We start from the raw sequence: 15455 nt of genomic DNA, 5'->3' as shown, positions 1-15455 counted from the left end.
CGTTTTGTTTCGTAAAACTGAACAACAGAGAGATACCAAAATTAGATATGGCGTGGTAGTAAGGGTCGAAAACCAGCGAAAAGCTGAACAATCTCGTGCGCTATTTTCCACGCTATGAGGACAGCTGACACAATTGTATCTGGCGGGCCACTTGAATTTGCGCCTGCAACGGCCTGATTGGCTAATTTCAATGCTAATTAACTCGGAAAAGAAGCAACGTATCGAATTTTCTTTTAAACAACTATTTCTCAGTACTGTCCACCCTGTAACACCCCTACAGCTTTTCAGACTATTTCCGACCACGATGTAAATGCATGTATGTATGTTCAACATCTCCTCCTAAACCACTGGACCGATGTCAACCAAACTTGATACACATATCAGTTACTGTCTGGAAATTATCGCTGTAGAGATAAAAACCAGGGTGGCGGTGAAAAAGTAGTGTACCCCACTACGCACGAATAGCCATATTTTTGTCGTCCATTACTTCGGAATAAGAGCACTTAAAGACTTGCAATAAATTTTACACATAATTTCCAACATATACGAAACTTTTTATCGCTGACCACCCTCGCAAAATGATGAAAGGAAAAAAGTTTATCACTGATCACATTTTCGCGTTTCATCCAGCAAAACTACTACATGAAGAATGATGTTTCAGCTTATTACTTCTTTACTACTAATATTCGCGAGACATTTTGCAGACAGCATTCGCATCTACCACTGAATATGCTAAGAAAAATTATATCATTGTACGACACATAGAGTAGTTCAGGAGATATGACGTCATAAAAACTGAGATGCACGAAAAACTGCCCCATCTTGCCTCACGTTTTAACTTATAACTTCTTTTCTCCTAACTCCACTCACAACATATTTCGCAGACTGTAGACACATATATCACTGGATGTACGTGCAAGGTTATTCTATTGTACAGCATACAATTCAGGAGAAACAACGTCATAAACATTGAACTGCCTGTAAATGCAACTGTGTGGTCAAATTTGCTAGAGATACAGGTGAAGTATGTGTACAAATTCGCGTAAAATATGTTAAACCCGAGGGGTAACACTTATTTTTCCTGAAAGCTGGTTGGCTTTATTCAGGATTTCAACACGCCATATTATTCCCAACTATTTTGGCTACAAACCCTATTTTCAACAGGTTGTTGTTGTGGTCTTCAGTCCAGAGACTGGTTTGATGCAGCTCTCCATGCTACTCTATGCTGTGCAAGCTTCTTCATCTCCCAGTTCTTACTGCAACCTACATCCTTCTGAATCTGATAAGTGTATTCATCTCTTGGTCTCACTCTACGATTTTTACCCTCTACGCTGCCCTCCAATACTAAATCGGTGATCCCTTGATGCCTCAGAATATGCCCTACCAACAGATCCCTTCGTCTAGTCAAGTTGCGCCACAAATTTCTCTTCTCTCCAATTCTATTCAATACCTCCTCATTAGTTATGTGATCTACCCATCTAATCTTCAGCATTCTTCTGTAGCACCACATTTCCAAAGCTTCTATTCTCTTCTTCTCTAAACTATTTATCGTCCACATTTCACTTCCATACATGGCTACACTCCATACAAATACTTTCAGGAACGACTTCCTGACACTTAAATCTATACTCGATGTTAACAAATTTCTCTTCTTCTGAAACGCTTTCCTTGCCACTGCCAATCTACATTTTATATCCTCTCTACTTCAGCCATCATCAGTTATTTTGCTCCCCAAATAGCAAAACTCATTTACTACTTTAAGCGTCTCATTTCCTAATCTAATTCCCTCAGCATCGCCCGATTTAATTCGACTACAGTCCATTATCCTCGTTTTGCTTTTGTTGATGTTCTTCTTATATCCCCCTTTCAAGAAAATGTCGATTCCGTTCAGCCGCTCTTCCAGGTCCTTTGCTGTCTCTGACAGACTTACAATGTCATCGGCGAACCTCAAAATTTTTATTTCTTCTCCATGGATTTTAATTCCTACTCCGAATTTTTCTTTTGTTTCATTTCCTGCTTGCTCAATATACAGTTTGAATAACATCGAGGATAGGCTACAACCCTGTCTCACTCCGTTCCTAACCACTGCTTCCCTTTCATGCCCCTCGACTCTTATAACCGCCATCTGGTTTCTGTACAAATTGTAAGTAGCCTTTCGCTCCCACTATTTTACACCTGCCACCTTCAGAATTTGAAAGAAAGTATTCCGGTCAACATTGTCAAAAGCTTTCTCCAAGTCTACAAATGCTAGATACCTAGGTTTGCCTTTCCTTAATTTATTTTCTAAGATAAGTCGTAAGGTCAGTACTGCCTCGCGTGTTCCAACATTTCTACGGAATCCAGACTAATCATCCCCGAGGTCAACTTCTACCAGTTTTTCCATTCGTCTGTAAAGAATTCGTTTCTTAGGGGTTGGGGTTATTATATTCTTCTTGAAGTCTGAGGGTATTTCGCCTGTCTCATATATCTTGCTCACTAGATGGTAGAGTTTTGTTAGGCCTGGCTCTCCCAAGGCTGTCAGTAGTTCTAATGGAATGTTGTCTATTCTCGGGGCCTTGTTTCGAGTTAGGTCTTTCAGTGCTCTGTCAAACTCTTCACGCTGTATCATATCTCCTATTTCATCTTCGTCTACATTCTCTTCCATTTCTATAATATTGTCCTCAAGAACATCGCCCTTGTATAGACCCTCTATACACTCCTTCCACCTTTCTGCTTTCCCTTCTTTGCTTAGAACTGAGCTTCCATTTGAGCTCTTGATATTCATGCAAGTGGTTCTCTTTTCACCAAAGGTCTCTTTAATTTTCCTGTAGGCAGTATCTATCTTACCCCTAGTGATATGCGCCTCTACATCCTTACATTTGTCCTCTAGCCATCCCTGCTTAGCCATTTTGCACTTCCTGTCGATCTCATTTTTGAGACATTTGTATTCCTTTTTGCCTGCTTCATTTACTGCATTTTTGTATTTTTTTTCATCATTTAAATTCAATATCTCTTCTGTTACCCAAAAATTTCTACTAGGCCTCGTCTTTTTACCTACTTGATCCTCTGCTATTTTCACGATTTCATCTCTCAAAGCTACCCATTCTTCTTCTACTGTATTTCTTTCCACCATTCTTGTCAATCGTTCCCTAATGCTCTCCCTGAAGCTCTCTACAACCTCTGGTTCTTTCAGTTTATCCAGTTCCCATCTCCTCAAATTCCCACCTTTTTGCAGTTTCTTCAGTTTTAATCTACAGTTCATAACCAACAGATTGTGATCAGAGTCCACATCTGTCCCTGGAAATGTCTTACAATTTAAAACCTGGTTCCTGAATCTCTGTCTTACCATTATATAATCTATCTGAGACCTTCCAGTATCTCCAGGCTTCTTCCATGTATACATCCTCCTTTTATGATTCTTGGACGAAGTGTTAACTATGATTAAGTTATGCTCTGTGCAAAATTCTACCAGGGGGCTTCCTCTTTCACTCCTTCCTCTCATTCCATATTCACCTACTGTGTTTCCTTCTCTTCCTTTTCCTACTGTCGAGTTCCAGTCACCCGTGACTATTAAATTTTCGTCTCCCTTCTCTATCTGAATAATTTCTTTTATCTCATAGTACCTTTCAGCAATCTTTTCGTCATCTGCGGAGCTAGTGGGCAAATAAACTTGTACTACTGTGGTAGGCGTGGATTTCGTATCTATGTTGACCACAATAATGCGTTCACTATGCTGTTTGTAGTAGCTTACCCGCATTCCTATTTTCCTATTCATTATTAAACCTACTCGTGCATTACCCCTATTTGATTTTGTATTTATAACCCTGTATTCACCTGACCAGAAGTCTTGTTCCTCCTGCCACCGAACTTCACTAATTCTCACTATATCTGACTTTAACCTATCCATTTCCCATATTCAACATAATCTCCATTTAATGTGACGGCCTTATGCCACTTTATTGGGAGAGCCTGTATGCCCGCATGGAACCACTCTACTGGTCGATGTCGGAGCCAACGTCTCGCTGCATCAATAACCTCTCCAACATACACGTACTGCTTCCCATGAAGTGCATCCTTAATTGGGCTCAACAGATCTAATTCCCAAGGTATGAGATCCGGGCTGTAGGGTGGATGAGGAAGATCAGTCCAATGAAGTTTTATGAGCTCCTGTCGGTTCCGCAGACGTGTGTGAGGCAGTCCAGTCCATTTGCGCAGCGCTGTGTATGGCTATGATCTGTCGATCACCTCGAATGAGACTGTCCACACATTCCAACATTGCAGGAATCACATCTGTGTGCACCCGGCTGGTACGTGGGAGATCATACAGGTTTGTGCAGTGTTGCTGCGATGGTGGCAGACACCTCGCCCTGCTTCAACACAATACCACAGTTTATCAAGAGTAGTGACTGGAGTATTGTGACGAGCCAGTTGCTCGACCACCATTGACCAGACGTTTTCGATCGGTGAGAGATCTGGAGAATGTGCTGGGCCATTGCAGCAGTCGAACATTTTCTGTATCCAGAAAGGCCCGTACAGGACCTGCAACATGCGGTCGTGCATTATTCTGCTGAAATGTAGGGTTTCGAGGGGTCGAATGAAGGGTCGTAACACATCTGAAATGTAACGTCCGCTGTTCAAAGTGCCGTCAATGCGAACAAGAGGTGACCGAGACGTGTAACCAATGGCACCCCATACCATCACGCCGGATGATAGGCCAGTATGGCGATGACGAATACACGCTTCCAATGTGCGTTCACCGCGATGTCACAAAACACGGATGCGACCATCATGATGCTGTAAACAGAACCTTGATTTATCCGAAAAAATGACGTTTTGCCATTCGTGCACCCAGGTTCGTCGTCGAGTACATCATTGCAGGCGCTCCTGTCTGTGATGCAGCGCCAAGGGTAACCGCAGCCACAGTCTCCGAGCTGATAGTCCATGCTGCTGCAAACTTCGTCGAACTGTTGGTACAGATGATGGTTGTCTTGCAAACGTCCCCATCTGTTAACTCAGGGATCAAGACGTGGCTGCACGATCCGTTACAGCCATGCGGATAAGATGCCTGTCATCTCCAGTGCTAGTGGTACGAGGCCGTTGGGATCCAGCACGGCATTCCGTATTAAGCTTCTGAACCCACTAATTCCATATTATGCTAACAGTCATTGGATCTCGACCAATGCGAGCAGCAATGTCGCGATACGATAAACCGCAATCGCGATAGGCTACAATCCGACCTTTATCAAAGTCGGAAACGTTATGGTACACATTTCTCCTCCTTACACGAGGTATCACAACAATGTTTCACCAGGCAACGCCGGTCAACTGCTGCTTGTGTATGAGAAATCGGTTGGAAACTTTCATCATGTCAGCACGTTGTAGGTGTCTCCACCGGCGCCAACCTTGTGTGAATGCTCTGAAAAGCTGATCATTTGCATATCACAGCATCTTCTTCCTGTCGGTTAAATTTCGCGTCTGTAGCACGTCGTCTTCGTGGTGTAGCAATTTTAATGGCCAGTAGTGTACTTGTCACGGAAAAACACCTGTCCCCTCCAGGTGCCGGATGGAGGAGGGGTCGGTGACGTGGCGCTCGGCGGCCGGCTCGCTGCTGCGCCACAACGTGCGCTTCCTGTGCGCGCTGGGGGTGTGGCCGCCCGCCGCCCCCGCGCCTCTCGCCTTCCGCGCGCTCACCGCCGCTCTCATGGCGCTCGGCGCCGGCCACCTGATGGGAGCCGCCTGCTCCGTCTACGCCTGCTCCGGCGACCTGCAGCTGCTGACGCTGGCGCTCTCCAACGCCTTCCCCGTGTCCTCGGGCTTCGCCAAGGCCGCGCTGCTGCTGGCGCGCCACCGCCGCTACTCGGCCCTCGTCGGCGGCGTCGACGCGCTGCGGGCGCGCCAGCGGGACTTCTGCGACGCCGACCCGCAGCTGGCGGCCGCCCTCCGCGAGACCCGACGCTGGTCCGTCAAACTCACTTTCCTCTTCTTCTCGTCCGTCCTGTCGGCCATGGTCGTGTGGTCGCTGCTGCCACTTTCCGTGTATCCCCAGGTGCGCTTATTCCCCTTTCAGCAGCTCCCGTGGCCGAACCTTACCCGGGCACCCACCTACTGGTTCCTGTACGTCCACCAGTGTGTGGCCACCTTCTTTTTCTGCTCCATCGACATGAACACAGACTGCTTTTTCGCGACTATTATGGCACACATCTCGATGCAGTTCAGGGTCCTGGCTTCCAGAATAGCGGGACTGCGCCTCCGGGAAAGAACACAGAAGATAAAACTGTGCGCTGAACCAGAGGATGTGTCCACACCTCACGGCGACATGTATAATGAGCTGTGCTTATGTGTCGATACCCACAAAGAGCTCATCAGGTAGGTGATCCTAAAGTAATATTTGTAACTGGTCAATATCTCGAAACTTTTGCAGATCTTGGTAACAATTCGAACAGGTGATAGTAGGATAGAAGCTGAAGTGATAAATTAAAATTTGTGGCAAGGCCAGGACTCGAACCCAGGTCTCCTGCTTACTAGAAAAATGTGCTATCCACTACAACAACGAGGCACTGTGGCTGAGGTGACTACACAAACTACTCAAGTCAATGCTTTCCCACTGTGCAGCGGTGTCAGTGAGAGTGCCAGGATGGTGTAGTGCACTGGTTCCCAACAGGTGGTCCGCGGACCCCCAGGGGTCCGCGAGCTATGCCAGAGGGGGTCCGCAAGACATGCGGTAGGATTTCAGAGTGAAAGTTTCAAGTTTGTAACCTAATATTACAGAAGTAATGGACTCAAAGGTCAGATTGAACTCATCTCATTAAGAACAGAAAATTAAAACTAACTGTTTACTGATGGCGTACTCTGTTGTAACTGCATTTTTTCAAGTAAATAATATCTTGTATGAAATTAGTGTTTTCTTATTACTCACTCATGTTCACTCAATGCAATCTCAAGTGTAGTATACTGGAAAGACCAATACACTCACTCTTAATTTTTTCGTGTCATTTTCAGTTCATACACAATTTTTTTAAAGAGTTTGTTATTCTAAACACCCAGATTTGAAGACGAATATTTTGACCAATAATAAAAAATTTAACAATAACAATGATGGCTAAATTAAAAAAGTTTTAAGCTCAATATTTTTTCAGTAATGAATATGTCAATGTTTTTTCTAAGTACCAAAAATAGAAAATGTATAAAAAGATTATTAATTTGGATTTTTTAGGTACTTGATACTGTGATATGACAAGGTACCCATCATGTTCGATGAGGGGGGGTCCTCGAGAAAATTTTGTTGGGAACCCTTGGTGTAGTGGATAGCACATTTGCCTTAGCAAGTGGGAGACTTGGGTTAAATCCTGGCTTTGGCATAAATTTTAATCCATTACTTCAGCTTCTGTCCTTATCAAAGGCAAAGTTAAGACCCAGTATGTCTCCAGGAACATGTCATTCGATTAGATGAAAGTAGATTCGAAGACAACATCAAACTAACAAGGGAATGGAATGACCCAATCCGCCATGTCGAGACATGCCTTAAACTTTTTCAGTAGGAGGAATGCACCAAAATAAATTCGCTGTCAAAATTTTAGCTGCTAAGGCGCACTGCAAGTATTTTTTAAAAATATTAAAGTTACTCATTTCTGCTGCACGAAGAAATTTTTACGAGGTGTGCCTATAGAACAATGGGAGTGATCCTATCATAGAGTAAGTATGAAGGGCGTTCAGTAAGTAATGTAACACATTCTCTTTCTCGTCTGATTCTGGTTGAAAAACATTCAGAATTTGTTGTGGGACATCCTGGAATATTCCCACTTCAGCCTTTGTAACTTCGTGAAGTTCCGACAGATGTCGGCGCTATACGTATCTTTGAAAATGCCTTCTGTAACTGAGGTGCGCTACAAGCAGACAGCTGTCATTGAATTTCTTTTGGCGGAAAGCCAGAGCCTCGCAGATATTCGTAGACGCTTGCGCAATGTCTACGGAGACCTGGAAGTGAACAAAAGCACGGCAAGTCGTTGGGCGAGCGTCTGTCACCAATGCAACAAGACTGAGCAAACCCGTCTGATCTCCCAAGTGCCAGTCGACCTCCACAGCTGTGACTTGTGCAGTGTTGGAACGCGCGGATCAACTGATCACGAACACCTCGCTACTCAGCTGGACATCGGAGAAGTCTGCGCACCCGTGAGCACACAAAACTTGTTTCGACTGTTCTTCCTCATGAGCCACTCAGCCTGGTTCTGGCACCTTCCGACTACCATGTCTGTGGCCCAGTGAAGAACGGACTCCATGAGAAGCAGTACGCAGATGATGGGCTGGTTATTGATGCAGCAACAAGTTTGCTCACATTAAACGATGATTATGTTGAAAAATAGGGCTTCGTCACTAAAATATGCTGTATTGGAAACCTGAATAAAACACCTACTTTCGGGAAAAAATGTGTTGCATTACTCATTGAACGCCCCTCGTGCGCATGCCCTGAAGATGAACCATCGATAGCTGTGAAACATGAAGCCATCTCACTTGAATGCGCCATCTCTGGGGTCTGTAGACAAATCAGTGTCCCCATGCCCTTCGTTTGTACAGGGTGGAGCACAGGAAACGCATGTTTTTCACTATTGAATGACTGGGACACGGTTTGATAAAAATAATAAAAACAAGCATTAGGTGATAGAGTTTTTAATGCAGTTTTGAAATATACATACTTTTTTAGGTTCGAAAAATAATGTCTTGGAGATGACGTCCTTCTTGCTGGATACAAATCTGGATCCTCTCCCTAAAGTTATGCATGGCTCCCTCCAACATTTCATTCCGCACGGCTTTAATTTCCTGACGAATGGAATTCTTCAGGTCATCGATTGTCCGAGGCTTGTTCATGCAGACTTTTAATTTTAAATATCCCCACAAAAAGAAGTCACATATCGACAAACCGGGTGAGCGAGTGAGCCTGTAAACATCACCATATCTCGAAATAACATGTCCTGGGAATATTTGTCGAATCACTTCCATGGGTGCTCTCGCCGTGTGAGCTGTGGTACCATCCTGCTGAAATCATATTTCTCTCATGTTCACTTGGCGCCTTTCAAGTTCTGGACAAAGAAAGTTATTTAACATTTTTTTGTTTTATTTCTCGCAGTCACTTTTAACTACGATAGCAGAGCACTTAAACCATTACACAATTTGTTCTCCGATATACACTCCTGGAAATTGAAATAAGAACACCGTGAATTCATTGTCCCAGGAAGGGGAAACTTTATTGACACATTCCTGGGGTCAGATACATCACATGATCACACTGACAGAACCACAGGCACATAGACACAGGCAACAGAGCATGCACAATGTCGGCACTAGTACAGTGTATATCCACCTTTCGCAGCAATGCAGGCTGCTATTCTCCCATGGAGACGATCGTAGAGATGCTGGATGTAGTCCTGTGGAACGGCTTGCCATGCCATTTCCACCTGGCGCCTCAGTTGGACCAGCGTTCGTGCTGGACGTGCAGACCGCGTGAGACGACGCTTCATCCAGTCCCAAACATGCTCAATGGGGGACAGATCCGGAGATCTTGCTGGCCAGGGTAGTTGATTTACACCTTCTAGAGCACGTTGGGTGGCACGGGATACATGCGGACGTGCATTGTCCTGTTGGAACAGCAAGTTCCCTTGCCGGTCTAGGAATGGTAGAACGATGGGTTCGATGACGGTTTGGAAGAACCGTGCACTATTCAGTGTCCCCTCGACGATCACCAGTGGTGTACGGCCAGTGTAGGAGATCGCTCCCCACACCATGATGCCGGGTGTTGGCCTTGTGTGCCTCGGTCGTATGCAGTCCTGGTTGTGGCGCTCACCTGCACGGCGCCAAACACGCATACGACCATCATTGGCACCAAGGCAGAAGCGACTCTCATCGCTGAAGACGACACGTCTCCATTCGTCCCTCCATTCACGCCTGTCGCGACACCACTGGAGGCGGGCTGCACGATGTTGGGGCGTGAGCGGAAGACGGCCTAACGGTGTGCGGGACCGTAGCCCAGCTTCATGGAGACGGTTGCGAATGGTCCTCGCCGATACCCCAGGAGCAACAGCGTCCCTAATTTGCTGGGAAGTGGCGATGCGGTCCCCTACGGCACTGCGTAGGATCCTACGGTCTTGGCGTGCATCCGTGCGTCGCTGCGGTCCGGTCCCAGGTCGACGGGCACGTGCAGCTTCCGCCGACCAGTGGCGACAACATCGATGTACTGTGGAGACCTCACGCCCCACGTGTTGAGCAATTCGGCGGTACGTCCACCCGGCCTCCCGCATGCCCACTATACGCCCTCGCTCAAAGTCCGTCAACTGCACATACGGTTCACGTCCACGCTGTCGCGGCATGCTACCAGTGTTAAAGACTGCGATGGAGCTCCGTATGCCACGGCAAACTGGCTGACACTGACGGTGGCGGTGCACAAATGCTGCGCAGCTAGCGCCATTCGACGGCCAACACCGCGGTTCCTGGTGTGTCCGCTGTGCCGTGCGTGTGATCATTGCTTGTACAGCCCTCTCGCAGTGTCCGGAGCAAGTATGGTGGGTCTGACACACCGGTGTCAATGTGTTCTTTTTTCCATTTCCAGGAGTGTATATTCATTTTAATTATATATAATTTTAAACAAAAATTGCATACACTGCTCTGTGTTGTTTTGTTTTCTTCTTCGCAGTGGATTTCAACAGAAAACAAGAAAGTTGTGATTGTGGCTTATCGGCTTGTGATAAATACTACCACGGAAACTAAATCGTCCGAAAGTTTGTAATCACACCTGTTTCAGATTAAAACTATGCGAAATACTATCATAGAAGCGCTTGTTCTCAATCATCCAGCAGCAGGAGAAGTCTCTCATATCCCGTATGCTAATGATTGCAAACGATTTACGCATTGATTTTAAAAACCTTCAATTCCCAATCAAGGTTTCGTTGGCAACATCATTAAACAAGGCTCAAGGACAGATAGACGGGACAGAGTAGATGGACAGATATGGGAGGGTGGGAGGCAATAAACATAGAGATGGGGAGGGAGGATGTGGACAGAGAGAGGGAGATGGATGAGGAGGAGAAGAAGGAGGAGGAGAAGGTGAGTTAGATTGGAGAAGGAAATGGACATAATGAGGATGAAGGAGGTGATGGACGGAGAGAGGGAGAGGAGAAGATGGACAGAGAGAGGGGGAAGAAGGAGATTAGGATGTATATCAAACTCGCGTACATATTTAGCAATTGGAAAGCATTGCCGGGTTCGGTAGTATAGTATATAATGTGCAGTTATGTAGAATGGCTGACCAGACTTGGCGGAGGGTGTGATGGCGCTAATCTTCCTAGTTTAATTATAAATAAATAAAAAGATAAAATTTTCGTCTCATTTACGTACCGACTTCTCCAGTGCTGCTTATTTAAAAACAGTAAAAACTTAAGTTTTTATGCTTTGTGTTTTGTCCAATAGAAGCCAAAGGTGCTTTGTCCGGTGGGACCCAAATGTACCGCTGTAGTAGTTTAATATTCCGACTGTTATTGCTCGAGCTAGAGATAGTCATAGCCTACAGTATACAGAATAAAATCAATTGTATCTAAGTATACAATAAAAATGTGTACTGCAAAGAAAACACAACACTACAGAAATTGTTCTTGCACCGATAAAATCATTAGGAGCAGATAACTTGTCGCCGTTCGGAAATGTACAGTCGTTTTGATTCAAAATCGTGTCTTTACTCTTGTTCCTGCGTAGCAGCAGTGGAGCGACATCTGCTGTCACAGCTATCACAGCTTTTGTCCAGTAGAATCCGATGTGCGATACTACCCGACCTCAAAATGGTCCAAATGGCTCTGAGCAATATGGGACTTAACATCTGAGGTCATCAGTCCCCTAGAACTTAGAACTACTTAAACCTAACTAACCTAAGGACATCACACACATCCACTCCCGAGGCAGGGGTCGAACCTGCGACCGTAGCGGTCGCGCGGTTCCGGACTGAAGCGCCGAGAACCGCTCGGCCACAGGGGCCGGCACCCGACCTCCCCCTGCAACGTCCCAGTTTACTGATGCGTGTGGGATTAGGCATTTTATGACACACTGGTAAGTACGGCTTCACCAGTTCAAGGGAAAATTTTGTTTCCTCTATGTCGTTAATGGACACTGTCACCTCTCGCCGCACGTTTTCAGATTGGTTGGTCTGCTGGAGTCGCTGATGAACCCGGTGGCTATGCTGCAGTTCCTGGTGGGAGCCGTCTCCTCCTGCGTGGTGCTCTTCTCAGCCACCTACGTACGTAACACTTCACACTGCACGAATGCAGAAACTTTCCTAGCTACATACTAGTGAGTAATGCGTCACTTTTTTTCTGAGAGCAGATTTGTTTTATTCAGGATCCGAATACACCGTACTATTTCCCACTCTTTCGGCTACAAAACTGTTTTTCAACGTAATCTCCTTTCAGTGTGGCGGCCGTACCACCTTACTGGGAGGGCCTGTATTCCCGCATGGTACGACTCTATTGGTCGAAGTCGGAGCCAACGTCCTGCTGCATTATCCATGACTGCTTCCTGTGGAGTGCATCCACCATTGGGCCAAACAGATGGAAGTCGGAAGGTGCGAGACCCCGGCTGAAGTGTGGATGAGGAGAAACAGTCCAATGAAGTGTGCAAGGGCTTGCGTTGTTGTGAAAAAGGAGACGTTCCTTTACATTTTTATGGCGACGAAAAAGGCTGAAGTGGTTTCTTCAGTTTGTCGAGGTTTGCACAGTGCACTTCAGGGTTGGTCGTTGCAGTATGAGGAAGGGCATCAAACATTAAGAGCCCCTTCAAGGTCCCAGAAGACGGTTGCCATGGCACTACCGAGTGAGAGTGCGGCTTTGAACTGTGATGTGGTGTGTCGCCACTCCATGGATTGCCGTTTTGTTTCCTGCTGGAACTGAATACCCCATGTTTCATCGCCTGTGACGACATTCGACAAGAAATTGTCACGAGCAGCCTTGTAACTCGCAAGCAATTCCACACAGATGTTCTTTATCGTGTAAGGTGTTCATTACTACTCGCTAGCGCAGTTGAGCAGATGTAATTTCGATGGACTGCTCATGCGCTGCCTGTGATACGAATATCTATGCTACAATAGTATCACAGGTCAGAGCAGTGTTGTCGAGTTTAGTAGCTTGCAGAGAGCAGTCGTGTTTAGTAACCATTTGGTCATTGTCTGATTCACGAAAAAGTTTGCTGATTGGTTGTGCACTGTTGGTCACTAGATCAGAATTTAAAAAAATCTGACATATTTTGAGTAAATTATTCATCTTCATTGATAACATTTATCTTCTCACTGTGTAAATTTTGCACATCTGATGTGTCAAACTGGGCAGCGTTCGTTCTGGTGGAACGCGCCGCGTCATCAATTGTTGTTAAATTTACAGTGGCCATAATTAAATTTGTATGCTCATCATTTAAGTTTGAATTGTTACTGGTGGTTGGCGCTCAGTGATTATCTAAAGTTGCGAGATTATAATTATGTCACTGAGTATCTCCTACATTGCCAAACTGTTCACGTCGGTGTTTTCATTCATTACACTTCGCGGTGTACTGTTTGCACTTTTTCGCGGCATTTTTCATAAATTAAAGGTGGACACAAAATCAAACCAAGACAAAGCGGATACAAAGTGGAATAAATGCAATGACAACAAAGAGCAATGATCTATGAAAAGTGAGTGACAAATTAGTAAATGTGTTGCGCCAAATGCAAACTACATTTAACACTAGATAAATAAGAGCGGATATGTAACTGACTACTTCTCAGAAAATTCTCAAAATACATTCCTGGCCGGATGTCGACAAGTGTAACCTCGCAACAGAAAAAATAATTATAATATTCACATTTAGTATAACCTTCGAACAGAAAAATCTCGTTTAAGTATCCGATAGAAAAATTTCTTTCCAATAATAAAATTTCAAGTTTTTATGTGACCTTCCATTAAAGACTCACTGCATATCGAGATTAATAAGTTTTGACGTCAGCAGCGCTGCGTCATGGTCCTGTGAAATCATCCTGAATAAACTGAAAAATTCTTACCTCACAATGATGTCGCCGAATAACGCTATCTATATATCTACTTCTATAAGAAAATTTGTTTTGGCACAGCCCAGTGCAATGCTGGACACTAGATTTTCATTTGTAGGAAAACAACTGATTTTCTTTTGCTTAATGAACATGAGTGCGCACAGGAAAAATTCGTAAAATCTTTAAACTCAGATAAATGACTGGCAAAAGTTATTATTGAAACATTTTTGCAAGGAATTGCATGGGACTTTCACATTACATTTGTGGTTAAATCAGTTGTGGCAATTAACATATGCGCACGGCAACAAAGAACAATAATATTTTTTTTTTTACTTTGTACCACATCGCTCAGGTCAACCGCTGCACCGCCGTGTCCGAACTCCATAATTCAAGTGCTCCGTGCGAGCTACAATACACGACTGCTCTCTGCGAGCTACTAAACTCTACTTACTGCCAACACTGCTCTGACCTGCGATTCTATTGTAGTATAGATATTCCATATCGCAGGCAGCGCGTGAGCAATTCATCGAAATTACATCTCCTCAAGTGAGCTAGCGAATGGTAATGAACCCCTAATGAACCCCTTACAATGGTCTTCTGTTACGTGGTGAGAAACCCGGCGGGCACACAACTTTGAGTACCCCAACTGGCGGACTAGTGTGTCAGCTCTACCAAAAGAGACGTCCAGTTGAGCAGCGAGGTGTCTGTGATCCGTCGATCACCTCGAATGAGAGTGTCCGCACGTTCCAACTTTGCAGGAATCACATCTGTGTGCGGCCGGCCGGCACGAGGATGATCGGTCAAATACACGCGACCTTGTTTCGATGATGACCGAGACCTCTCCCAACGACTCACCGTGCTTTTTTTCACTACCAGGTCTCCGTAGATACTCTGCAAGCGCCTAAGAGTGTGTTCGATGTTCTGGTTTGCCGCCAAAAGAGACTCAATGAGAGTTCTCTGCTTGGAACGCACTTCCATTACAGCCGCCATTCTGGAGGCTATACATAGCACCGCCACCTATTGGAACTTACGGAAAGTGCAGGGGCAGAAGTGAAAATATTTCACGATTTCCCGTAAGGAACGCCGCATTTTTTCAACCAAAATTGGCCGAGGAAGAGAAGTGTTGCATTATTTACTGAACATCCCACGTATATCAACTGTTGACGCCTCCAGGCTTTTTTGGGGAACAAATGCACAAAATATGAACACAATTTTCAACTCCAGAAAAGAGCCATAAGAATAATAACCAAAATACTAGTCGAGCTGATTGTAAAGAACTGTTCAGAACACTGGGGATTTTAACTGCTCCATGTGAATGCGTTTACCAGGCAGTTGTACATATCAAAAATGACATTGGTAATTACTGTACAAACAGCTCTGTCCATTACCATGCAATAAGAGATAGACTCAACTTATATTTACCAAGAAA

At 45.0% G+C, this 15455-nt stretch overlaps 1 protein-coding gene across 1 annotated transcript in view; it reads left to right on the top strand.

Moving 5' to 3' along the window:
* The first annotated feature begins 5680 nt into the window (after positions 1-5680).
* LOC126482187 (odorant receptor Or2-like) overlaps positions 5681-15455 on the top strand; it is a 37419-nt gene continuing 27644 nt past the window's right edge. The window contains exons 1-2 of the mRNA XM_050106166.1: positions 5681-6345; positions 12151-12250. Coding sequence (XP_049962123.1) covers positions 5681-6345; positions 12151-12250 — 765 coding nt within the window. The remainder of the gene's footprint in view (positions 6346-12150; positions 12251-15455) is intronic.

The sequence above is a fragment of the Schistocerca serialis genome, chromosome 5 (genome assembly GCF_023864345.2).
Source record: "Schistocerca serialis cubense isolate TAMUIC-IGC-003099 chromosome 5, iqSchSeri2.2, whole genome shotgun sequence".
Classification (NCBI taxonomy): domain Eukaryota; kingdom Metazoa; phylum Arthropoda; class Insecta; order Orthoptera; family Acrididae; genus Schistocerca; species Schistocerca serialis.
The sequence above is the reverse complement of the archived record's forward strand: the minus strand, read 5'-3'. Positions and strand labels throughout refer to the sequence as shown.